General features: G+C 42.0%; 1 protein-coding gene across 1 annotated transcript; it reads left to right on the forward strand.

Moving 5' to 3' along the window:
• The first annotated feature begins 1,051 nt into the window (after nt 1-1,051).
• On the forward strand, nt 1,052-26,068 carry utp20 (UTP20 small subunit processome component). Its single transcript, XM_079262987.1, has 61 exons — nt 1,052-1,175; nt 1,377-1,457; nt 1,551-1,617; nt 1,738-1,870; nt 2,001-2,189; nt 2,336-2,417; nt 2,582-2,719; nt 3,509-3,664; nt 3,796-3,948; nt 4,063-4,197; nt 4,863-4,940; nt 5,016-5,194; nt 5,290-5,451; nt 5,643-5,731; nt 6,414-6,519; nt 6,629-6,779; nt 6,920-6,982; nt 7,083-7,250; nt 7,498-7,574; nt 8,301-8,380; nt 8,517-8,772; nt 8,893-9,075; nt 9,324-9,414; nt 9,569-9,654; nt 11,112-11,237; nt 12,309-12,475; nt 13,117-13,325; nt 13,406-13,549; nt 13,647-13,726; nt 13,849-14,084; nt 14,167-14,311; nt 14,835-14,922; nt 15,115-15,258; nt 16,438-16,491; nt 16,608-16,760; nt 16,863-17,018; nt 17,117-17,257; nt 17,333-17,470; nt 17,558-17,697; nt 17,852-17,934; nt 18,081-18,409; nt 18,496-18,635; nt 18,795-18,951; nt 19,044-19,142; nt 19,232-19,399; nt 19,503-19,669; nt 19,745-19,892; nt 19,967-20,083; nt 20,171-20,341; nt 20,466-20,597; nt 20,674-20,784; nt 21,211-21,360; nt 21,484-21,666; nt 23,261-23,392; nt 23,465-23,597; nt 23,687-23,871; nt 23,947-24,018; nt 24,107-24,370; nt 24,481-24,607; nt 24,688-24,833; nt 25,634-26,068. The coding sequence occupies exons 1-61, from the start codon at nt 1,125-1,127 to the stop codon at nt 25,787-25,789; spliced, it is 8,445 nt and encodes a 2,814-aa protein (XP_079119113.1). The 5' UTR covers nt 1,052-1,124; the 3' UTR covers nt 25,790-26,068.
• The last annotated feature ends 156 nt before the right edge of the window (nt 26,069-26,224 follow it).

A 26,224-nucleotide genomic window follows, 5' to 3' on the forward strand; every position in this document is an offset into this window, starting at 1 on the left:
CTTTATTGAAAAGGATATTGTGAATGAAATGCATAATATGAAGCTATTGCTTCCATTTCTGATTATCTTGAGAATCTGTTTTTGAAATGAAAACCTTGATGCTTCATTAAGTCTGAAGCATCTCAGACAATCTTTCCTGTCATTTCTTCACCTTCAAGATGAGTTTTCAAGAGTTCTTGAAGGACTTTCCAAGACGTATTTGATGTGTTTGCCTAGGAAAAGGTTTTATCCCTCCATAACACCAGTCACCCCTGCTGTCCCTGTCCAATTCTTGTCATTTGACGAAACTAGACATCTTTTCCTTCTTTAGCAGTGGCTCCAATTGTGTGTGTGTATGTGTGTGTGTGTTTTAAACTCTCTATAGTTTATGCCAAAACAATAGTTTAAGATGAAGAAAATAAAAAAAATGATAATGAAAGATTATAGTGAGTGTTAAAAACTGGACTGGAAATGAGTGCAAAAAGTCTAAGAAATGTAAAGAAGAAATACTGGAGAAAACCTTCAGAAAACATCGAAAACTATTGGATGACTTTAAAACAGTATATCCTGCCTTCTTTGAAACAAAATATAAATAGAATAGTTCAACACTTTCACATGGAAAGACACAAACCTCTGAGTAATCGAGTGGGAAATGGGACTTTTAATTGCAGTGTACTGGGAATCTTGTTCAACTCCATCGATCAAGATGTGGGGTTGGTAGGCTGAAGCGTAAAGACTGATTTACCCTGATGCAGGATGACACCCAATATTACAACCAATTCTTTTTTCACATATGTTTAACATGCACAAATATGTATGTCAGCGTTTATTTATATAAGTATTTATTTATCAATTTTACAGGTAAATTATTGAAATAACGAGAAGCGGAAGCTGGAAAACGAAGCCGGAAGTACTATGAAGCGTCTTCTCTCTATTTCTTTCTTCTTTGGTGGGTCAACCACGCGGTGATATTTTCCCATGATGCTTTGCTCATCATGGCTACACCCGTGTGTCGGCGTGTGTATAAACAGTTGTAGTATTAACCACAGTATAAAGAAGCAACAAACTATTGTTTACATGACTTTTTTAAATCCAGCGCCGGTTTTCGGAATACTTTTTTCTTCCATTTGAGGTCTGAAGCAAAGATGAAGATTAAATCCAAGTCTTCGTATCACAAGTCAGAGAACACCTTCAGGGTGAGGATTCAGAAACGTAATCCAGCCTTATACTAAAACCTATGTAGATAAAAAGTGATGTTGCCAATAAAATCTCACAGATTAAAAAAGATATCAAGATGACTGATGTACTTTTTATGATAAAATTGCGTTTAATTCGACAAAATCTGAAGACATGACTTGTAATCCAGGTTTGTAAAACTTCTGCCTTGTTTCTATCAGTTTCTCACTTTTGCTGAAAGACTTGCCAATGTCAATATTGATGTCATCCATCGGATTGATAGAACTGGATCTTACGACGAGGTTTGTAAACTATTGCTCTTCTCTTTAATATGGGAATACTGGTAAATGCATGTTCTGTGTTCCTGAAGCAGATTGGTTTTTCTCCCTTTGCAGGAAGTAGAAACATATTTTTCTGAAGGGCTGACAAAATGGAGAGACCTGAACCTGACAGAACATTTTAGTATGTATAAATGCCGCATATTTGCGATGTTTTCACCTGGAAGTAGGCAGCATGCAGAACAGGAGGGGAGGTTTGTGTTTGCTTCTCAAAAATCTGATGCATTTTTTTTCCCCCTCATAGCTGCCTTTCTGAAAGAGGTATCCAGCAAGAGCCAGTCATTCAACATGCTGGTTTTCCATCAGAAGGCCATAGTAGAGAGTCTGAAGACACATCTGGCTGTCAAAAACAGCTTGGCTTACCAACCCCTGCTGGAGTAAGTCTTTCATATCGATGCTGGGGTTTTTTTTTTTGTTTTTTTTCAGTCGTTCATTTTTATATAGTTACCAAGAAGATTTTACAATATTTGTGTCATGGTGGTAAAGTTTGGTTTATTCTTCCCCCAGCTTGGTAGTTCAGTTGGCCAGGGACCTGCAGACAGACTTCTACCCACATTTCCCTGACTTCTTCATTCTGATCACCTCACTTCTCGACACAAAGGACACAGAGCTGCTGGAGTGGGCTTTCACTTGCCTCTCCTACCTCTATAAGTACTTGTGGAGGGTCATGGTGAAGGACATGACCAATATCTACAGGTGAGTTTAACAGTGGAGACACCTGGTGAGCATTTTTCCATGATGTACACGTCTGTGTTGCAGTGTACACTGTTTGTAGATGAAGGAAATTATGAAGCAAAATGTGTGACTATGCCTTGAAAAGAATGCATGTATCTTCTCTGCAGTTTGTACAGCACACTGTTGGCCCACAAGAAGGAACACATCCGCAAGTTTGCAGCTGAGAGCTTCTCCTTTTTGATGAGAAAGGTGGGTTATTCAACCCTGATCAGATATAATGAAATCATGAATTAATGGCTTCCTTTCTTGTAAGTTTGGATTGTGTGCAGCTGTTGTCTGGTAATTATTTTTGTATAAAATATAAAACTGTGTCTGTATTTATTGTTAAAGCAACATTTCATGTCGTCCTTCAGGTTCCAGATTTTGACACCTTGCTGACGGACGTGTTCTCAGACCTGGAGCAGCACCCTGACAAGGTCGAGGGAGCCGGTCAGCTGCTGTTTGAGATGTGCAAAGGAGTCCGAAATATGTTCCACTCCTGTACTGCAGCAGTGAGTTTTTTGATATGCAGAGTGGAAATCTATTGTGTAAATGACACAGTGGAACTGTGTAGAGCTAATTTTTCTGCATTGATTTTGTTCACACTATGATGGACTGGTGACATGTCCAGGGTGTATCCTGCCTCTCACCCAATGATTGCTGGGATAGGCTCTATTTTCCCGCTACCCTGATATGGACAAAGCAGCTCTGACAATAGATGGATTTGATTCAGAATGGCTTAATTTGATTTGTTCTAATTTTTTATGAATAATAAAGACATTCTTAAATAACCATTTTTATAAAAACACTGAGCCTGTTTACACAGCCATCTTGATCAGATATCTGGGAGTAATCAGATTACTATAATAATCTGATATGATGTGCACTTGTGGAATATAATGTTCCAAAGAGCCTTGTCTGCATTTACCAGTCTGTCATCGATTTATTTAGACATGAAATCATTCTGTGTTTATGTACCATGGCAGAGCTCAGTGTCTTAGCGGTGGTTGATCATATGAGGGGTATTAAGCTGCTAAACACGTCACAGGTTAATGTAATCCAATGGTAAATGAAAAAACACAATTTGATATTAACTCTGAGAGAGAGAAGCTGATTTTAGAGGGAAGACCTCACCTCCCATCTGTAAAAATTTTAAATGGATGCAGATCAATTCATTGATCCTTCCAACCCAGCTGTAATATTGCCGAGGATCCTTGATACACAGCTTTTTTTTTTTTGAATACCTGATCAGATACGGTGTGAAATGACAATGTTTGTTTCTGTGCTGTAAATCTTTCCAGGCTCTCTCTGTTGCATTGCGCAAGCTTGGTCCAATAACCAGCCAAGGAGTCGCTCTACCTTGGGATGCTGTAAGGGACGCTCTGGATCACATGGCACAGGCTGCTGCGAGTCATGTGGACAGGGAGCACTTCCTGGTTTTTTGGGAATCCCTACAGGTGAGGCTTCATACAAACAACTGTCTGGCTTTTGTAGTTACGGTTAGGAAAACAGGACAAGCACTTAGAAAGCTACATAGCTGCTCATGATCACTCCCGTCTGAGTCTTGGTTGATGTCCCCTGTGTGCAGATTAGTGTTGGGGAGGTCCTGGCTGTCGTAAAGGCGAAGGGAGAAGACGCTGAGCTTGCCATGGAGCAGCTGGAGAGGCTACTGTTCATCCTCCATACCCTAGTGTCCCACAGGGATGGAACCAAAGTCACCAAGCCAGAGGCGGTCTGCCAGGTAAGAGGAAACTCCAGATGTGTAGAATTTCACTGCAGCTGGTGTGTTTTCTTATTGAAGCTGCAATGGTGCCTCATGCAGCTTGTGTAAAATTCTGCATCGTTCAATCTACAGACAGCGCTGCAGCTGATTCAGAACTCATCGCTGTCAGCCTCCTGCTCCCGCCTTCTCCTTCAGATCACCTCCTCTCTGCTGCTGGGGGAGAACATCAGCTTGCCCACAGCGCTAATACAGGAGACTGTCCAAAAGGTGTGTGTGTGTTGTGGGCGCTCTGAAGCAGCTTGCTGCTTTTACTGTGCATCCAGTCTTAAGTTGACAGAGCTGACCCTGTGTGCTCACGTCTGGCTCGTTGATTTGGTCGACAGCTGATTTGAGACCAAGCTGCGGTAGCCAATCAGAGTCTTAGTTGTAAGAAACTGCATGGACCTCTTATGCAGCGTACACACACACACACACACACACACACACACACACAATCAGCTTTAAATGAGTGTGTAATTTGTAGGGCTGTGACAATATGCTTTTGTTTCAATCCGATTCCAATTTTTTGGGTGCCGATTCAATTTAAATTGCAATTCTCACAATTCTCGAATATTGCTGATTTTTGCAGATTAAAAACAAAACAAAAATGTGTAAAACTTTTTTTTTTTTTTTTGCTTGTCATTTCTCTTCATTTCAATGAGGCAAAAACAACACAGTAGCCAGATCATCATTCTGCTATAATGCCCAAGAAGACAAGTAAAAGGATCAATTAAATGACACATTTTATAGTGGATTATTTTTTATTTGAAAAATAATAATTTTTTTAAACAAAAAAATATATTGTGAAGGAAAAAAATCCAGATTTCCGATTGTTCGATTCAATTTTCCCACCCCTAGTAATTTTGTTGACGTTCTGGTTACCTCTCCATCAGGTCTTTAACAGCTCTTTGGGGCATGATCTGATTCTGGAGTTTACCAAGGAGATGTTCACCATGAAGCAGTTTGAACTGGTAAGTCCACACCAGTATGGTTCACACTATCAGTTTCTTGTGTTGCCCCTGACTAACCCTCTCTCTCTCCTTCAGCTGTTCCTACCCAGCCTGCTGCACTTCACCACTGGTCTGATTACTCGTGGTGATGATCTGACTCGCCACTGTGGTCTGGATGTGCTGGTCAATCTAATCCTCGCCAAAGCCCCACCCCCTACTGATGGCTCCATGGCGTTTGAGACCTACTCATTGCTCTTCACAGGACAGACCGCAGGGTGAGATTTTGTTTTACCCACTTAAAAAAAAAAAAAGAAAAGAACAAGCATGATTAGGTTATTTTGTGTGGTGAATATATTTTCTCCTCCTGCAGAGGAGTCTGTAAGGAGTCTGGTGAGGCGAGCAGTGGACCATCGGAGCAAACAGCTGTTCCAGAGCTGGTGCTGTCACTCATCAAGCTTCCAGATGAGCAGAACCAGTCCATCACTAACCTGTCGCTGCCGTGGGCCGCGCTGGTGCTACTGCCACACCTCAGGTAAGACCCCTCTAATACTTAGATACATAATATATCCATGATGTATCATTTGACATAATATTACGAACTAAAGTGAAGAGATGTTGGTTTATAGTGGTCACATTTTAATCACAGAATGGTTTTTTTTTGTTATATTTTAATGTATGAAAAATTGTTTCTGGTTGTTGAACCTGCTGCTCCTCCTTTCCCAGACCTCTGCCTCCTTCTGTTGTTGTTCCTGCTGTAGCAGCTTTCCTAAACCACCTCCTGTGTGAAATTGAGACTGGGAAAATGGGGAAAGGTTTGTGATTTCCTGTTTTGTTTTGTTTTTTGATGTTGTGTTTTTTTTTTTGTTTTTTTTTTTTAAAGGTCTGTGACTATGTAGTCCAGGCATGCCCCGGCTCCAGTCCTCGAGGACTAACAATCCCCCAGGTTTTACCCCTTTTCCAACACATCTGACTCAAATTAATCACTCATTGTGCAGAACCTGATTGGTTGTTGGATCCATTTAGTGAAAGCCAGGTTTGCTGGAAGGAGGAATACATGGAAAACCTGCAGGACAGCGTCCTTTGAGGACTGACTTTGGACACCCCTGATGTTGTCCCTCTCGATTATGTGTTATAATCCAGTAGAAATGTGTAGGGATGTATTTATCTCCAATGATCGGTTGTATTTCTGCGTTAGAACACCGCAGCTTTTGTGCAGATAGTGTTTAGTTGTCTCCCAGTGACAGCGTGGCGATGATAAAAATACTGTAGACTGTTAAAGTTGCTGTCGCACACAATACAAACACAGTTATTGTTCCACTACAGCACTTTCCAGTGGGGTTGTGTCAATGTGTGTACTGGCAGATTGTTTATTATTTATCATTGTTGATCGTATATCCTTGAAAAAAAGGGTGTAATTCAACAAAGATATGAAGTTGGAAATAAAATGAATGTATCTAAGATGAAAACTTCTCTCTGCTCCCCTCCGCCCTACAGCTGCTCTTTTTGTAGCCAGACAGGCACTTAGCTGCCTCCTCTCTCTGGACAGCTCTGCCCAGCTTCTCTTACTGGTTGCTGTGGACAAAGTCAACTCAATCTTACGGTAAGAAATGTGTTGATGCAATTGTTGTTGTTGTTTTTTTTTTTTTTCAGATCGACCATACCTTAATAGTTCCTCTAACTTTTAGTCACTGTCTTCATGATCATTACAGGAAGTTCCCGACTGATCTGTCGGCTTTGCTTCTGGGAGACTTGTACTACACCCGCCTGTCACTCAGCGGCGTCTCCGAGTACCTATCCCACAGTGCCTTGCTGGAACTCCATGAGATGCTTCAAACCAACCTCTCCTCCAACATTTCAAAGGTTGGTCAAAGGAAAGGAGCAACATCACTTAAACTCAAAGTTGGGATGTTTTTACTGAAATGACAAGTTATTTTCTATAACCTTTTCTGGACTTTGTTTGGTTGCTGCTTAATGTTGTGGAACTGATTGTTCCCGTTCAGATTCGCCTGCTGACTCTGAGGATCTTCTCCCAGTTTGAAGCCAAGCTCCCCCCACAGGCTGAGGTATGTCTGATACTCCATGCACTCGCTCTCATTAAAGCTGGTGGTGATAAACAATCAGCCGGTGTATTTATTTGTGCAAATGTCTGCCGCATCCATCCAGGGTGAAGAAAGCGTGGAGGTGCAGCCAGTGTTTGCAGTCTGCCTACAGGCGGAGCTGGTCCCAGCCTCGGTGCAGGACTACAGAGAAAAGCTGCTTCACCTGCGGAAACTGAGACACGACCTGGTTCAGCGCAGCCTTCCACAGGGACCACCGGGCACCTTCCAGCAGGTACAGACAAGCAGAAGACACTGACAATTTGCTGCTTTGATGTGACGTCTAATATATTCTTTTAAAGGAGAGTTGATCACCCAAATTCCTGCTGTTGTAACATGACTTTATGTATCTTTTAAAAATTTGTGATGTTGACTTGCATTAATTAATAAAGTGACAAACTGTGAAGCATTTCTGATCCCATCCAGTGGTTTCCGCTGCACACAGCGTTGCTCAGGCTGTTCTCGATGTTTCTCCACCTCAGGTGCCGCTGCGATATCTTATTGCAATGCTGTTTGTCAACTTCAGACCTCTGTGGGATGCAGTCATTGAACTTCTTGTGTGAGTATTAAGGAATCCTGTACACACACGTTCATAATGTTTAAATGCATCACAGGATGGTTGTTGTTCATGCCTTTTCATGTCAGACATTACTGAGTATTTACAGTGCTGTGCATTGTCTTTTTCTCTATATTTGAGCAAAGCGATCTTTATGTATGATTTATTTATAATTTTTTCCAAGTACAAATATGAAACATTGAAAGACGATGACAGTATCAGAAGAAGTTATGGGGCGCATAGCTGCACATACTAAGTATTATCATACACATCTGATACATACACCAGGACAACAAAAGAGAAAGAAAGAGGAGAAAAAAAAGATAAAAAATAAATAAAAATAAAATAATAATAATAAAAAATTTTTTAAAAAATTAAAACAAAATAAAATGGAAATTGAGACAAGAGTGAAAACAAAAACAACCAGACAAAAAAAAAAAAGGGACGACAACAACAACAAAGAAATATGTGCTACTAACAAAATTACAGAGTGAATGGGTTTATTATGCAAGGGCATGCTGAAACAATAAAGAGGCTGTGTTCATGGGGCAATCTCAAGAGTAAGAGACATAACATGCTCCAAAGCGATCTTTATGAAGAAGTGCTAATAGGACTTAGAGGGAAAGCGCAGCACTTTTACAAACATTTCCTTATGTTATTGTACAGATATTAATATAATATAGTGTGCATTCACTATAATTAGCATAAATGAGTTTCTTTTCTCAACAGGAGCCATGCCAAAGGGATGGAGAATAAGGACTTCTGGAGTGTCTACTATGAACATCTGGAGATGGTGGCAGGGCTGGCTGGTAAGGAAGCCTGCATGACTTGTACTTTGGTGCAGCACAAGTTAGATTTTAAGTCTTTATCTTTCATGTCACCCTGGTGGATATATTCAGTCGTGAATACTTTGAAACCAGATTCCCTTTGTGCTTTTTGCAATAGAAGAGGAATTGCAAGAGGACGATGAAGATGAGAGGAAAGAGGAGTTAAACCTGCAGAGCGAGCCAGGCTGTGATGTCATTGACAGTGGCGATGTGGGGGTGCTGTTCTTAGAGCAGCTCAAGTTGACCTCGGATCCCAATGAAAGAACCGACTTCCCTAACTTCCGCAGCCTGCTGTGGCGAGCCATGGCCCAGTTCCCTGAAAGGGTGGAACCTCGCAGCCGAGAACTGAGCCCGCTGCTGCTCAGATTTATCAAGTCAGTATTGAGTTTTTGCCATATAGGGGGGAGGATGGGGGGGGGGGGGGGGGGGGGGGCAAAAGATGTAATTTCCTGAACTGTGGTGCAAAGTATTGGATGTGGATGTTTCTTGGACAGGAACGAGTTTTACCCAGCCGACCTGCTGGTGGCTCCCACTCAGGACTTGAGGAAAAGAAGCGATGCTGCTCAGGAGGATTCGGAAATGGCCGTGGAGCTGGAAGATGAGAAGGAAGAGGAAAAGGATGCAGAGGAGGGAAGTGCAGAACAGAAGAAGGCGCTTCCAAGAAGGGTTGCTGCAAAGTGAGACATCTGAAACCAGTGAAGCCTTTTTCATACACAATAACTTCATTATTCTGAGTGATAAGACTCTGATTGTTATCTTTACAACATCATTTCAATTTTTCTTCAAGCTAAAAAAAACTTTGCATTATCAGTTTCTCGTTTGCGTTTTTGGTTGCAAACATTTTAATCCTATCAGTGTTTTGCATGTGAAAATGCCGCGTCACCGCAAAAATTTCGATTGTTTGTTTTTGTCTTCTCTTCCACAGACAGCTTATTTCCCATCTGAAGGTTTTTGCCAAATTCACCAACCCTCGGGCTCTCTATTTGGAAAGCAGCCTTAGTGAGCTTTATCACCAGGTAGTCCTCCAGCTTATAACACACATTTCCTGTTTTCAAACTAGATGCTTGAACATAAATCTCATCATTTTTCTAATTACAACACACTAAGTTGAATATTTTCCAGGCATAAAAGCAGCATAATGACTTTCTTCTTCTCTGACTTGGTTTTCAGTTGATCTGCCATCAGGATCAGCAAATTCAGCGAGTAGCACTGGACTGTGTTCTCACATACAAAGATCCTAACATTGTACCTTACAAGTAAGAAAATGACTTTAGGCTTCAGTCACTGGAGTGTAGACTGATTGGTTACCACTAGCAACCAACATTGCTAGGCAACTGAAATGTAAATTTTCATTGGCTTGTTGTTTGGCAACCAGCTCACATCAGGTTGTGTGTGTTTCTGCAACAGTAAACAAGGGGTCAGCATGCTGGCACTAAATGTTTGCAAGAGGTTGTCAAATGATGTTGATCAGAGATCAACACTGTTTGTCGTTGCTGACTTGTTGTCTGTTCCCTGTTATTACTGGCAGATTGGTGGTTTGGTGGTCAGGACTTTTCTTTGACAGGAGGTTGTGTAAACCAGATACAGATGACAAAATCCTAAAGTTATTTTTTGTTTTGGCATTAATGGTCAGGGGGAGGGTTGGGTTGTGTGTGTGTGTGTGTGTTTTTAAGTGTGAAACTGCTTTTATTTTTATGTTAAGCACTTTGATATGCTTGTGTATGAAAGGTGCTATACAAATAAAGTTTGATTTAATGTGAGACATACTGCTACACAACTAACAACAAAAAGGTTGACCAGGGCAAATTTGATGTTTATTTAAACCAAATCAGGGGTGGACAACTCCAGTCCTTGAGTGCTGCAGTCCTGCAAGTGTTTGGTGTTTCCCTGCTGCAACACAGTTGACTCCCATCAGATCTTATAAGCAGACTAGTACAGCGCTTTACATTAATCTCTGCTCCGGTCTGCTAATTAGCCATTGATTTGAGTCCAGTGTGTTGCAGCAGGGAAAGTTTGTACACTTGCAGGACTGCAGCCCTCAAGGACTGGAGTTGCCCACCCCTGTACCAGATGCAAAGATCCCGGTTAGGTTGTCAACTATAGTTGCCAGAGTCACTGACTTCCATACAAATGAAGCACTACCATGTAAACATGCTTGCAGCCAAACTAATGAAAGGAGGTATTTGATGCAGCACTGTCAGGCTCTTTGCAACCAATCTGACATATTTCTGTTGCTTGCTCTTTATGTTTCTAATTTCACAGTCATTGGTTGCCAGAGCATTACTGATGAGTCTGTTTCCGAATGTTTCAGGGGCTATGATCGAGGAGAACAAATGTACAGTATTATTTCACTGGCAGCAGTGATCTACAGTTCCTTCTATACTTCAGTAGAGTCATTGTTGGTCTCTTTGCTAACTTATGGCTCTTATCATCAACCCTCTATGATTACAGATGTAGGAATGCCAACTCCCACCTGAATACTCATATTGTCAAGGATTCCAGCCTCTATTGAATGTTATTAAACTATCATTTTACCACACATTAACCAAGCTGGAGACAGAAGAGTGGTTCCCGTCACTGATTCCTCCATGAGTTGAGCTTTGTTCCAGATCTTGTTGTGACACCGACCTACTTTCAGGATGGTGACTGCGTGGGAAGACTGTTTTGAGACCTAAGTATTTCAGCCTTCATATCTGTGTTTCTGTCTGTACAGGGAGAACCTTGAGAGGCTACTTGAAGATAAGCACTTCAAAGAAGAGATTGTTCATTTTAACATTTCTGAGGAGACCGGAGTCGTTGATGCATCCCACAGGGAGAGACTTATACCACTTCTCATGAGGTACAGTACATATTTGAAAACATGGACTGTACATAAAGTTCTGCTTTCATGTCACACCAAGCAGTTTGTTAAACTCCCTGTGGGTAACTGGGAGGATCCAATGGAGAAGCACTTTTATTTTTTTTATTTTTGTTTTATAGCACACTAACCTGTCAGATCCTGATTTGTAAAAATAAATATGTATGTAAAATATTTGGCCAATCTTAACATGAACACAAATATAAAAGTAATGCTAACAGTTGGTTAGCTATACCAGTGTAAAAGCTAAAAGTGGATAAATGGCTATTAAACTTTGTCCTTAACTTTTACCTCTGAGTTTAAACACTTTTTTTTTTATTCATTCTAGTCTTTCTAATAACACTTATTCTCTAATTTCACTTATTTCCAGTTGCTATGCTAGTCTATACCAAGCTAGCTGTGAGCTGTAGCGTCATAGTTACCATAGCAACATGAGAAGTTGTTTATTATTTACTGGATTATAAAATAACTCCTTTCAAGTTACACATAAATAAAAACAAAAAAACAAGCATGCTCATAGATTAACTTGTTCTACTCGTGAGAAGCAGCATTGTTTACAAAAGATGCGATGGACCTTATTTCAGCATATATTTTGTACAGAAAATGTATAGATCTTTAAATTTCCAAATTCATATATTAAGTATATTCACTTTACTTATGGCTTTTTTTTTTTGTTGGAGATATGAGTCTTGCAGTTGTTTTCCCAGCCTCGATTGCTTCCTATAGTCATATAGACTTTTTAACAGCTTATATAAAGTCAATCTCATCCTCTGCTGCTGCTGTTACTTTTATAGAAAGCTTTTCATGAGGCCACTTGAAATGATTAAATAGCTGTTTTTGTCTTACTTTATTTTTCAATATCTTTGGCAACATTACCTCCCCTTTCACATTTTGTTCCGGATAAATAATAGATAATTTCTAGATCATCTTAATTATACATCATTGACATTTAAGTAATTTCCCTTTGTTTTTTCTTTTTATTTAAACAAATTAATGTCATAGCTATAGTTTTTAAAACTTTTAACAGCCACTTGTTTGCTGTGTGTGACACAGGATCCTGTTTGGCCGTCTGCGGAGTAAAGCTGGCAGCAAGTTTCAAGGAAAGGCAAGTTCTGCCTCCCGCTCCTCGATCATCTTGCGTTTCCTGGCAGGCTGCCAGGCTGAGGAGTTGGGAATGTTCATTGACCTACTTCTGGAGCCCGTCTGCCATCATAGCCAAGGTAGGACACTTTGGTGGTAGAAAATTAACACTTTGTTCAAGAAACTACAACTACTGTGTGTTTGTATTGGATTTTTTATGACTGGATTCAATTCAGCTCTATTTGTATCGCGCCACTTCACAGCAGTGCGTCTCAGGACACCTTCACAAACACGTCAGTTCGTGCCAGTTCATGATAAATAGCCTAGTTAAGGAAAACCCAACAGACTGCATTAAATCTTGACTTCAATCCAAGACCTCATCCTGATCATGCACAACGTCACGGTTGAAAAGAAAACACTCCTTTTTAACAGGAAGGAAAAACCTCTGGCACAACCCGGTCAGGGAGGGCAGCCATCTGCCTCGACCGGTTGTGGTGGAGAGGACAGGAAAGAGTTGTGTGTTGGAAAGGATGTGTGTTGTCATGCAGCAGTCAGTTTGGGAACTGATCAAATGGTTCAAGAACTTATGAAAGGCTAAAAATTTAACATATAAAAAGAAAAAAAAAAAAAGGACAAATATTTACTCTTTATAAATTCCTGTAGATGTGAAGCAAACTATTTCATGTAGTAATTAAAGTCCTTTACTGGCTTATATGGTAAAAATTTAAAACAAGAAAAAAATCCACATTTGATCCATAGTCTCCTCTCCCTGTATCTCCAGGTTCATGCCTGGCTGCAGTGGACAGGGCTGTATCTGAGACAGACATGGCTGCCGTTCTGCCACTGGGCCGTCAGCACAGCCTGCTGAACATCATCAATGTGTTGATCGAGAAACTGGGCCACCTGATCCACATCTACCTGCCCAAATTGCTGCAGATCCTTCTGTGTGTCACTGCTTCTGTATCCACCATCCTGGACACCAGGGATCAGGTAAATGGGGTTATTTTTTTATTCCTTATTCTTCTCTGTACAGTATGAACTTTTAAAGAGCATCGTGTCTACTCTGACAGCTGCGAGCGGGATGCATAAGTCCTCTGAAGAACCTGAGGAGACTCGGGATCCTGAGAATCCAAGACTTCTTTGACGGCTTTGACTCGTACGCTTTCAGCCCGGATGAGATTGATGCCGTGTTCCGGGCTGTGATCTGGCCTCAGGTGCATCCTTTAGTTAAACTTTAGATGTCATTGCATTTGTTGTCTGTAACCAAACAGCTTAGTTTTACTAAAAACCTTTTATTTCTTTGATTTGCAGGTGTGTCGCCTCCCCACAGAGAGCCCCTACTCCCCCACACCTCTGCTCAAACTCATCCACGTATGGTGCAAAAATCCCAGGTCGGTGTAAATCTGCTTTATTTCCATCACATTATCTGTCCATCTATTCTGGATCTTTCTACAGATGGTAACCAGTATATACAGTGGTTTGACTTCTGCTCCCGTTTTCTTGTCTGTTTCAGGTACTTCCCGCTCCTCGCCAAGCAGAGACCGGACCACCCAGAATGTGACATCCTTCTAAACGTCTTTGCCCTCCTCTCCGCTAAAAACGCATCCCCAGCTACTATCACTGTTGTCATGGACATAGCTGAGTCCCTAGCAACAACTGAAGACTTTGTCGCCTCCGAGTCCGAGCCTGAGCTCCTTGTGAACGCCTGTGTGTTCCCACAGCCTGAACAGGGAGCTGTCGTCAATGAAGGTTTGCAGATAACCCCCGACTTCAGTTTTAAGCTCAGTATTGCTGCTTGTTATTAAATGTCCACTTTGTTACTTCTTTTCAGAATCAATAACTCAAGGCTCCAGACTGCTGCTGCCTCACATCTCCACCCTGCTGCGCTACCTCGGCGGAGTCGTATGCAACACAGACCGGCTCAAGAAGAAGAAGTTCAGAGCACAGGTGGCCAGAGAGCTCAACATCCTCTCCAAGTGAGTTTATCATCGGCCACAGATGTTTTTAATGTTGGGTTCATAACTGCTGCATTTCGTTGGGAGAGGTGCTGCAGCTCTGCACGTTGGTCAGTTCTCATGGTCTCGAGGGTCAACAGTCCTGCAGGTTTTTCATGCATCCCTGCTCCAACACACCTGACTCAAAGAATCAGACATTAGGCAGAACCTGATTGGCTGCTGGATCCATTTTAATGGAAGGCAGGTGTGTTAGAACTGGGATACGTCAAAAACCTGCTGGGCAGCTGTCCTTCAGGATCGACTTTGGACACCTCTGGTTTATAAGGACACTGAAGCAAACTGCGCCAGCTTGATGGGATCAGACTTACCTGTGCTGTTTGCTCTTTTGGCCATTTAAAATATCTATTTAAAAAAAAAAAGGAAAAAAAAGAAAAGAGATGTATAGTTTGGGTTGACTGTTCCTGAGATGTTCTCCTGAATCAGCACTAGCTCAACATAATGCCTCATCTCACCAGTGCTTGATATGTCTCCCTCTTCCTGTCAGGATAAGTCGATTTGTGAGTGACAAGGAACAGAGCTCCGTGCTTATCAGCTTGCTGCTCCCTTATCTCCAGAGAGGAAACAACCCCCAAGTAAGACTTGCCGTCTCATTTTCGACACAGACAATAAGACGTCTTTCATCACACTTTCTCATTTTTTAAAAAATTTACAGCATTTTTTCATGAAAAAAAAAGATTAAAAATGGGGTCAAATGTATGTCTGGTGTTGAGTGTGTGCTTAAAGATGATCTCTAAAAGCAGATTTTTTTGTGTGTTTTTCTTCAGGAGACGGAGATCGACATCTTGGCCACTGTACAGAACCTGCTGCGGCGGTGTGAGCAGCCCTCCGCTTTCCTGCGGCCACTCAGCAAACTCTTTGCCATCATTCACAACAAGCTGCCCAGAAAGGCCCTCACTACCACCTTTCAGGTACGGCAGGGAACTTGTATTTTCTGGAGTTTCTATTCAAGTTATTAAATGTGGAGCTGAAAGTAAAGTTGTGGAGTCTCAGTTCTGCCAACAGTCCGGCGTCACTCAGCGTGTTCATCTTTATGTAAAGTCGTTCAAAAAAAGAAGAAAAAAAAAGAAAGTTAATCCTTTTTTAGTTGTAATGTTTTACTTATCAGGAAAAGTAAAGAATAAATAAAAAGAAAAATGTAAATTTAGCTTTTTTCCAGGTGCTAAAATCAGGTTAATACAACCTCTGGTAGAACAGCAACACGTGACTTATAATACTGTGCCGTTATATATCCACAAAATAAGCCAGAATGCAAAAAATATGCCGAAAAGGTAAAACCATGATTCAACAGCTTGAAGAACCACCAAAAGCAGCAGTACCCTGAAGTAATCATGTTCTCTGTGATCATATCAGTCACACATCATTGTGGAGGGACTTGTGGTCCGTTCTTCCTCACAGTGTTGCTTCAGTTCATAAAGGTTTGCATCATTTTTTTATGCACAGCTCTCTGAAGGTCCTGCCATAACTTTTCAGTTGGTTTTTGGTCTGGACTTTGATCAGCCGACTGCAGCACCTTGACTTTTCTGTTTTTGGGAGATTTGACGTGTTTTCACTCATCATCGCATCATCATTCCTCAACTACTTTGTGTGATAGATGGCATGAGGTGTTTGTGTGTTTTCCTTGGTTTTCACCACACATAATGTTCTATATAATGACCAAACATCTCCGTTCTGATCTTATATGTCCAGAGAACATTGTTCCACTAGTCATCTGGTTTATTCAGATACTAGCCATGAAACCATGTTGAGAGGAAACAGGCAGCCTTTCCAAGCTAGCCCTACTTGTTCATGATGTTTTTTGATATTCTGAGTTTATTCAAAACATTTTAAGACCAAATTATTATGTACTTCAGGATTTATAAAGATTATACTTTATTCTAATGATCTTATGTAGCCTACACTTGGTCTGTGTGTCAATTATATTACTTGCTTTAGCAATGACACAAAGCCTTGCACTGATTTTAGAGAAAGGATATAGTTGTAAGTTACTCACCTAATTTTAAACTAATATCTTTTTCCATACTTTACGAAATTATGAACAAATTAAGGCTCTTTTTTTTTTACTGTTGTCTTCACTGCTTTGTTATCAGACTCTCTCAGATCTGGACCCTTCGCTCACATACATCACCGATTTAGCAACAAAGGTAAGCTCATTCTTTCCATTCATGTAAAATCTGTTATTTAGACATTTATGCAAGAGATTAGCAAAAAAAATTATGAGACTGAGTCAGAGTAATAAATCTGCAACAACACTTTCCAGCTTAACGCCTTCGATAGTCGACACCTGGATGAAATCTACTTTGATGTGCGTCTAATGGCTTTCCAAGATGCCACCAAGCGAGTCAAAGACATGCAGAGTCTGGACCTGGACTACATCAGCACTGTCATATACAACAGTTTCCACACATATGAGGTGAGTACATTCATACAGCATTGTACTGTGTGAACTACTGGCTACAACCTCATGTTGTTTATTTTTTTATTCTTTCTGCCTCTCTCCATTGCTTTGATGCAGATCGGTGACATGTCACTGGCAGACAATGCCACCTTGTGCATGTCTGCAGTGATCAGCCAGCTGGCAGCGGTCGGTGCTGGAGAGAAGATCTACAAGGATTTAATTCAGCACACCATCCTGGACGCTGTCCACAAGGGGCTCCGCAGCAAGACCGAGGTAAAATTACACACATTTTACCGAGATTAGAAATAATTTATCCTTTTTCTTTTTTTTAATTAAAAAAAGCAACAACAAAATTTCTTGTTTTTGAGCAGACTGTGCAGAATGAATACACCACCATCCTTGCCTGCCTTGTGAAAACTTTTCCCTCCAAGAAAGAGTTTCGAGATCTGGTGCAGCTCACCGACTACAACGACCCAGAGTCTGATTTCTTTGAGCACATGAAGCACATCCAGGTATGAGGCTCTGCTCCTCCTTCCTCTCCCTCATGTATCCGAGTGCTAACAGGTGGATGTGTCCTTTTTGCGTAGATCCACCGGCGAGGTCGTGCCCTGAGGAAATTGGCCAAAAAGCTGACCGAGGGCACGGTGTTGATGACGCCGCGGTCTCTTCAGAATTACATCATGCCATACGCCATGACGGCGCTGATGGATGAAAAGATGCTGAAGGTGGAACGCCTTTTTCATTTCAAAGTGCAGGTTATGTCTTGTTTCTTAGCTCGACTGCTTAGACTTTTCCTTCCTCCCACTCTGCAGCATGAGAACATGACATCGGCGTCGGTAGATTTGGTGGGAGCGGTGTGCCGCAGGCTGACCTGGTCCAAATACCTCTACTACCTGAAGCACTTCATCCACATCCTGCAGACGGCACAGGCGGAACAAAAACTAGCTGTCAGGTTGGGTTTTTTATGGATGCCTGCTATTAAAGGATTATTTCTGTGTTTCATTTCATGACTCTACCTTTTCTTGTTTGTTTGTTTGTTTGTTTTTTTAAAAAATAAGTTTTAATTGCTTTCTTTTCTGTCATTTCCAACACATCCTTTATTCCAGTTTGCTCGTGACGGTGCTGGAGGCTTTCCACTTCGACCACCAAACTCTCAGCAGAGAAATGGAAGCTGCCAAAGCAAGAGAAGGTGTGTCTTTTAGTCTTATCATTTTCTGTCTGCTGTGTATTTATTTTAAATAACTTTGCATGCTCAATTTTTTTCTTGCTTACAGCTTTATTGTCTTTTATCACTGAAAGCTTTTGTTTAATTCCAAAACTACTTTCTTTGACAAGCTGGAACCGCTGCGACTGAAGCCGATGACGACAATGAAGCTGCAGCCGACGAACTGGACTCCAGTAATGATGAAGAAGTCATGGAAGTTGACGGTAAGGCTGCTGCTTCTGACGTCCCCATGGAAACGGACACAGCACAAGGTGAAAAGGATGACATCTCAGCTGGGTCGGCCACAGCTAAAACCAGAAGAGGGACAGCCCCTAAGGTAGCTGCGGTGGCGTGTGGGCTGCCGCAGAGCAGAGAGGAACTGGAGAGTCTGATCAGTATGATCCACCAGACTGTTAACAACAGCGTGCTGCCTCGCCTGCACAAGTGTCTGAATGCGAAGGTAGGATGAATATTCACTCAGAGATTTGAAGTTGTGCTAAAATATCTAATCTGCAGTAAATCAGTGGAGTGTTTTATTCTCTTTAGGTGAAGCGTGATGAGGAGCACAAGGCAGTGAAGTCAAAGGATGTAAAGGATGAAGAGGTGGTGCGGATACCAATCGCTTTCGCTATGGTCAAACTGTTGCAGACTCTGCCTCCACACATCATGGAGGCCAACCTGCCCGGGTATGCAGCCGTGTGTGTGTCCGTGTGTTTTATTTCATGCAAGAAAGAGGAGGAAAAATAACAAGTGATGCTGAATCTGTTGTGCATGTGCAGAATCCTCCAAGTAGGGGGGGGGTGATCATTGGGTAAAAATGACTTTTGCATCTTCTTCTTATCCAGGATTCTGATCAAGGTTTGTGTGATACTGAGGAACCGCTTCCAGGAGGTCCGGGACGTAGCCAGAGGAACTCTAGTGAAGATCATTGAGACTTTAGGCTGCAGGTATCTGCAGTATCTGCTCAAAGAAATGCAGACTGTTCTGGTCAAAGGCTATCAGGTGGGAACACGCAAACAGGAAACTGTCACAAAGAACATCATAAATGAGTGCTCAATGAAACATTTGTGTCTTTCTTCATTCCCTTTAATCAGGTCCACGTGCTGACATTTACAGTTTACCAGCTTTTGTGCGCACTCAGTCCGACCCTGAAGAGCGGCGATTTGGACCCCTGCATGAAAATGCTTATAGATGTAAGAACTTAGAACTTAAATCTTTAGATTTTCTTTTTTATATCCATCTTTATCATCTGTAACCTCTTTTTCTTTGCTACTTTTTGCAGATTTTTAACAACGAGCTGTTTGGGTCGGTGGCTGAAGAGAAGGAAGTTAAGGGCATCGTTTCCAAGCTGATGGAGGCCCGGCACAGCAAGAGCATGGACTCGTATGAGCTTCTGGCGCGGTTCTGCAGCAAGGAGAGCATCACCAAGCTCATCCTGCCACTGAAAGAGGTGAGGCTAGATTGAAGCAGGCATGCTGGAGCAAAAAAAAAAAAGATCTAGAAAAATAAACATATTAGATTTTATGACAATTCTTTCCATTTCCTTTCTCCAGATCCTCGAGACAACATCCAGTTTGAAGGTGTGTAACCGAGTGGCTGCTGTACTGCGGCGACTGGTTGCAGGTCTGCTTGACAACAGCGGCATGACATCTCAGGATATCCTACTGCTGAGCCACGGCCTGGTCAGCCAGAGCCTGCCGCTCCTCACCAAGAGAGACCGGTGCGTACAGCAGCAAACACCGGCTTCCACAATAGCTCTGGCACGACTAATTCCCTGTGGTGTGTTTGTTTGTAGAGATAAGAAATCAGCGAAACCTCCCCCAAATCCCAGACTGCCTCCCCCAAGCTGCCTGCTCCTTCCTCCAACTCCAAAGAGAGGAGGTCAGAAAGCTCCAGTTAGCAGCCGAACCAACATGCACATCCTGGTGGATGCCGGCCTCAAGGTGCACACTCCTTCAGAACTACTTATTTATCCGTATTGTCATCTTTCAGGCTAATTTGTTGATCTGCTTCTCAGCTGCTGCATCTGAGTCTGAAGAAATCCAAAGTGAATTCATCTGAGGCGTCATCTTTGGAGATGCTGGATCCTTTTGTTCTGCTATTGCTAGAATGTCTCGACTCCATGCACGTCAAGGTACAAGCATTTGATGTTGACCTGGTTGCTTAAAGCCTCGCTTATCTTTTTATAAACATATTCTCCATCTTCACCCCACTCCCACAGGTGATCACAGAAGCTCTGGTGGCATTCACCTGGCTGTTAAAGTTCCCTCTGCCAGCTGTGGAGCGGAACGCTGGCCAAATGACAAAGCAGCTCTTTGTCCTGCTGAAGGATTACTCCAAGGCTGGAGCTGCGCGTGGGGAGAACTACCACCTGGTCCAGAACTGCTTCAAGGTACCTCATGTAATCCAGTTCCTATAACAGATGTTCGTACGTTTAAGATGTTGCATGTAACTGCAGGTCACTAAATTCAGGAAACCTCATGAAATGAAACATTATCATTCATTCCGTCTCTCAGACGATGACTATTTTGGTGAAGAACATCAAAAGCAACAAGATCTCTGAGACCCAACTTCAAGTGCTGCTAGGATACGCTGAGGAGGACATCTACGACCAGTCCCGCCAGGCCACTGCCTTCGGCCTGCTGAAGGTAACCAGCAGAGCTGAAGATAAAAGGTCCCACCCAATGAGCTGTATGTTTACATGTGTGTTTATATGAACACCAGGCGATCCTGTCCAGGAAGCTCATCGTCCCAGAGATGGAGGAGGTGCTGAAAAAGGTGGCCAATATGTCTGTGACCGGCAGCAACGCTATGATCCGAATCCACTGTCGACAGGTAAAAAACTCAGATGTCTTCTCTGATCGGTTGCAACGCTGAAATCAATACATCAGCCTTGATAGACTATAAAGACCCAACCCATGAAAAAAATGATCAGATAAGTCCAATTTTTGAACGTCTTTATTAGTCCCTTCAACAAAAATGTCAAGTAAAAAAGTACCAATGTTTTTAGGGATATTTATTTACTGTTTTTATTTCCATGTGATATTTTAACATTTTTATAGTGTATTCTTTATCTTTCTGGTGTCCATTAGGAGTCAACAGAAAGAAAAAAAAAAAACATTGTGTTCCACAGGATTTTGAGCAAAGTTTGAACCATAAAGTGATGCCAAATGTCTCACATATGCATCGTATATGTCAGGCTGGGTTCTTAATGGTTAAGGGAAGAAAGAAAGAAAAAAACCCAGTGTTTGTGTGTTTCAGATCTATCTGAAGTACCTTTTGGACTACCCACTTGGGAAGAAACTGAATGGGCACCTGAACTTTGTGGTGGCTCAGCTGCAGTATGAGCATGACACAGGCAGGGAGTCTGCGCTGGAGATGCTGGCGTTCATCTTCCAGACCTTCCCCCAGGTATGCAAGTCAACCAAAATAAGAGGAACCATAATCAGCCTCGTAAATTCTGACCCCTCGCTCATATCACATGATTCGGTTGTTCAGTTTAAAGCGGTGCATCCTGTTTACTTTGTCTTTCAGAAACTGCTGTTTACATACAGCAGCATGTTCTTCACCCCGCTGGCTCTTGTCGTGGTGAATGACAACTCTCCACGATGTAAGAAAATGGCTGCCATGGCCATCAAGACCCTTCTCACCAAGCTGGACCTGAACCACCAAAACACCCTTTTCTCTTTTGTCAACACCTGGCTGAATGCAAAAAAGGTACATGAGAACTAACAGCTCCAAGCTTTCATGGAAGTATAAAATTTGGCTCCAAACTGCACTCCGTAACCATAAAGCATGTTTTATGCGAGACACACCAAAATCACATTACATCACATGTAGCCTCCATAAAAGTTGGGCTCAGCTGTTCGATTTTACCATTAAATGTTAACTGTTCACTGTTAGAGATTTGGATGGAGATGAAGATTTCTTTGCTGAAATGGCCTCAGTTAAATATTTTGCTTGGAGGCCTAAAAAAGTCCTGTTATGAGTTTTTTTGGTGTGTATATCTGCTTCATGATGGATTGAATTTATTTAAGTGCCCAGCCCGCTAGGCCTACATGACACTACTAACATTCAAAGCAAGAAGATGACCATATATGCTATATAAATTCGAAACTACCACAAAAGCACTCAAAAAAATCGTTTTTGATCTGGATACAGATTCCTTTGTCTAAGTTTCTAGAATCAGCCATCCTGAACAAATCAGGCTTTTTACATTGAATTTTCCCAAACAGCACAATTCTGATCTCCTGATATGAAGGACAATAAAACAGAAAATGTCATTCATCCTCTGTCTTCTTCTGGGATGCTTTTATAACGTCCCACTTCCACCCACAAAGGCAGTACACCTACTCAGTACTCTGTACTCTTATATCAGTTTTTATAGGGCTCTGTTTATAAAAAAAAAAAAAAAGCATTTTTATATTGAATTATACTCCTTAATTTGGGTTTCTGTAATACCTGTCACTTCTTTTGCTCTTTTTAAAAGTCAGTCTGTCTGAGCAGAGTTAAACTTTTCCTGAATACATACTGTCCGTTTGCTGAGGAGATCCATTTCTAGAACCTCTCTTGATCAGGGATACATGTGACTTTTTAAAAAAAAAAATCAAAAGATTTTGACAGTCTATCTTCAGGTAAACAAGATGATTACAATTAAATTTAAAAAAAAATTTTTAATTAAAAAAAAAAACTTTTCTTTTTCTTTCAAATAAATCAAAATAATCCATTCTAAAATTTGTCATTTTTTAGCATTTTTATTGATCTTTTTACTTGTCATCTTGGGAATTATATCAGCAGAACTATGATCTGGCAACTGTGTTGTTTTTTCTTAATGGAAATCAAGTAAAAATGACGAGCAAAAAAGTTTTATGCATTTTTTTTTTCTTATCTACAAAATCAGCAATAACTAAGAATTGTGAGAATCGCAATTCAAATCGAATTGGCACTGAAAAAATCTGATCCAATCAGGACAAAAGCATATCGTCACATCCCTAATGATTACATAATCTAACCATTCAGATCTTTTGCTTCACTATACAAGACTCCCAGCTCATGTCTCCCTCTAGTGCTGCTCTCGGGGTCAACCTATGCAATCCAAGAAAAGATCCGATTGCTCTGTTCTTAACTCGATCACACTCAGGAACAACTTTAAAACCCCAAACCCCCTCGACTGCATGTAACAAGACTGATCTGATCATAGAATCAAAAAGCTGCTTCAAGTACTGAAAAAGGGATTTTATTTTGAATGTTATTCCCTATTTGTGAGACTATCAGTCAAAGTTTTAAATTGTGAAATGTCCCTTCGCTCCAGGTCAGCTTGCGGCGACTCGGTGCTCAGATGTGCGGTCTGTTTGTGGAGGTAGAGGAAGAAAAGTTCACCGGTCGACTGGATGACCTGCTTCCTCTGCTGGAAAGAGAGCTCAACCCTGACAACTATGAAGATGTGAGTAACCACAGAAGCAAAGTCAGGTCACAATGAAAAGCAAGAACATTTCTAAAGATGCGCCATTCTCAGATCGAAGAGGAGGAGGATGAGAAAGGAGCCGACCGGCTGTTGTTCAGTTATCTGACTCTCATCTCCAAACTGAACACACACTGCAGGCTGCTGGAGTTCAGCAAGCCGAACCACACACTCTGCCGGCTCTGGGGTAAACACACATTACCTATTTATCTTCATACACACCCACTTTCCACAATCGAAATATTTTTGCTCCTCTTCTTTCTTTGACTTGTTCAGGTCACATCGAAGCCCACCTGCGACACCCCCACTGCTGGGTGTGGCTGACCGCCTCACAGCTCTTTGGTCAGCTGTTTGCAGCTCAGCAGGCGGAGCAGCTGATCTCCATTTGGAGAGGAGGAGGAGGAGATGCTTCATCTCGGCCAGCTGCCACTGACTTCATCAGCAGCAACCTGGACAAGAAAGTAAGGCCAAAGATGGCTTGTTTTTGTGCAACAGTCTCAGTTCTGTGTCTTATTTCTTCCCCTTTTTCTCTCTAGATAAGAGAGCTGGCGTTATCGTTCTGCCATCAGCTGCAGTCCAAGTTCTTAGACACGTCGTCAGGAGAGCAGGTGCTCGTAAACCTCCGAGATGCAACCCAGCATGGTTTCAAATCTGCAGATGTTTTCATGTGACGGGAATCTTGTGCTCCGCCTGCAGGTGATCAAGAACCTGCTGTTTGTCGGGAAGGTAATTTACCTCATTTCCCCCGAGTCTCAAGTCACTGCTCAGGAAGATGAGTCGGAGCAGGAGGAAGAGGAGCACAGGAAGCATGAAGATGAAGATCAGGATGAGAAAGAAAAGGAAGAGGATGAAGAGGATGATGACAAAGAAGACAGGCTTCCGTCTCTTCTGTGGTTAATGAAAAAACTGTGTCTGATGGCAAAGAGGGAGGCGGCGCATTCTCCTAAAGTTCCCCTAAAGGTCGGCAATGAAATCAGGAGTTAAGATTTCCACTTTTCATCAACTCCAGACTTTCTAGTGTCCAAGTTGGAGGATCCCTTGTTCTGATCATTTTTTGTGGTGTTTTACAGCGAACATGTGTGTTTAAATTCCTGGGAGCAATGGCCATAGACCTTGGGAAAGAACGTCTCAGCCCCTATCTGACAACCATCATCACCCCTCTCTACAGAGAGCTGGACAGCACATACGCAGACCAAGGTCTTAATGGAGCATGCATGGAGGAAAAAGGTTGGGAAAAGCTCCTCATCTGGATTTTAACTGGTGTTTTCTCCATCCAGATCCCACGCTGAAGAACCTGGCGCAGGAACTGATCGAGCTGCTCAAAAAGCAAGTGGGCCTGGAGAGATTCTCACTGGCCTTCTCGGCTGTCCAGAAGGAGTTTACAGTGAGGCGAGTGGCACGGAAACGACACAGAGCCATGCAGGTACGGTTCACACAGACTCCAAACAGCAACAGCTCCCATGTACCAGTCCATAGACTGTATATAGAAAGATGGACGGAGCCTGCGTGACGTCACCTGTAGCTTTCTGAAGAGCTAAATTGAAGCTCGTGGGCGGTTCCTACCAGTTCCTACGGTTCCTTGACAGGGGCACACATGTCGTCTTGTCCGGAAAATACAAATATGGGCAAAGAGGTAGAGCTGAGAGGGGGGGGCATGTGAGCGTCATGGTGGATTATTGACATCGAGTGAACTCCAACCTTTCTGTGGCTGAGAGCTTACCGCGCTAACCTGGAGATAACAGGAGCTAACCAGCTAACGGAGGTAAGCAGATTAAAGCTAAATCACATTGTTAACCGGTTAAAAACTTGAAGCAGTAGATTGTGTACCTGTCAATCAAAAAGACACGCCCCTAAATGTGCCAAATTTAGAGATTATTTTTAAACGGGTGAGTTAGAAAAAAATTCACTCCCCCCACAGTTGTCATGAAGGTAAACCTGGTCTATTAAACGGAAAATGGATTTTTGAACCAGGCTGTAAACATGTTTATTTCTGCTGTGAAGTTGGCCTTTTTAACATGGGAGTCTATTGGGATTTGCTCTGTTTTGGAGCCAGCCCCTAGTGGATGAAGGGAGAACTGCAGTTTTATGCACTTCCTCATAGGCTTCACTTTAAACTGCCGGAGGCTCCGTCCATCTTTCATATACGGTCTATGATCCAGTCACATATTGGTGTCAAGATGGACAGGCATGGCAAGCTTTTTCCTTTGTCCTTGTTCCCTCCAGGCGGTGGCGAACCCAGACATCGCTGCAAAGAAGAAACTCAAGAAGCACAAGAATAAAATTGAAGCCAAAAAGAGAAAAATCGAGATTCTCCGGCCTGGATATAAAGCCAAGAAGCATCGAAGCCACGCACTCAAAGATCTAGCCATGGTTCAGTGAGTGACACAGGTGGACACTGGGTGTGAATCAGTAGCATTTTCCATGGATATTACCTTATGATGTTACATTATGAGTTTTACTATTCCAAATAATTTCCAGGTTAATGGAAATAAAATTAAAAGACACAGACTTACTCTGCCCTGGTGGTTGTCAGTTTGTGGAAAAGACATGCTCGAGATCCAACCAACTTGTGTAAGAAGAGAAATGGTACATCATGTGAAAGCTTATTTTTCATTCTTAATTTATGTGAATTGCTATTAAAACTGAACTTTTCCCTGCCATGAACCAGCTGTAGGATTGTCGACAGATTTATTCCTGCAGTTAAATGGATCATTTTTTCAATAAGATCAGACAGGTTTCCTGATAAACCACTTTGATATTCTTACTTGCAGAGTGTGAAGTCTTTGACTCGGTTATTTGCCTCCAATATCATAT

Source organism: Telmatherina bonti (genome assembly GCF_933228915.1).
Source record: "Telmatherina bonti genome assembly, chromosome: 23".
NCBI lineage: Eukaryota > Metazoa > Chordata > Actinopteri > Atheriniformes > Telmatherinidae > Telmatherina > Telmatherina bonti.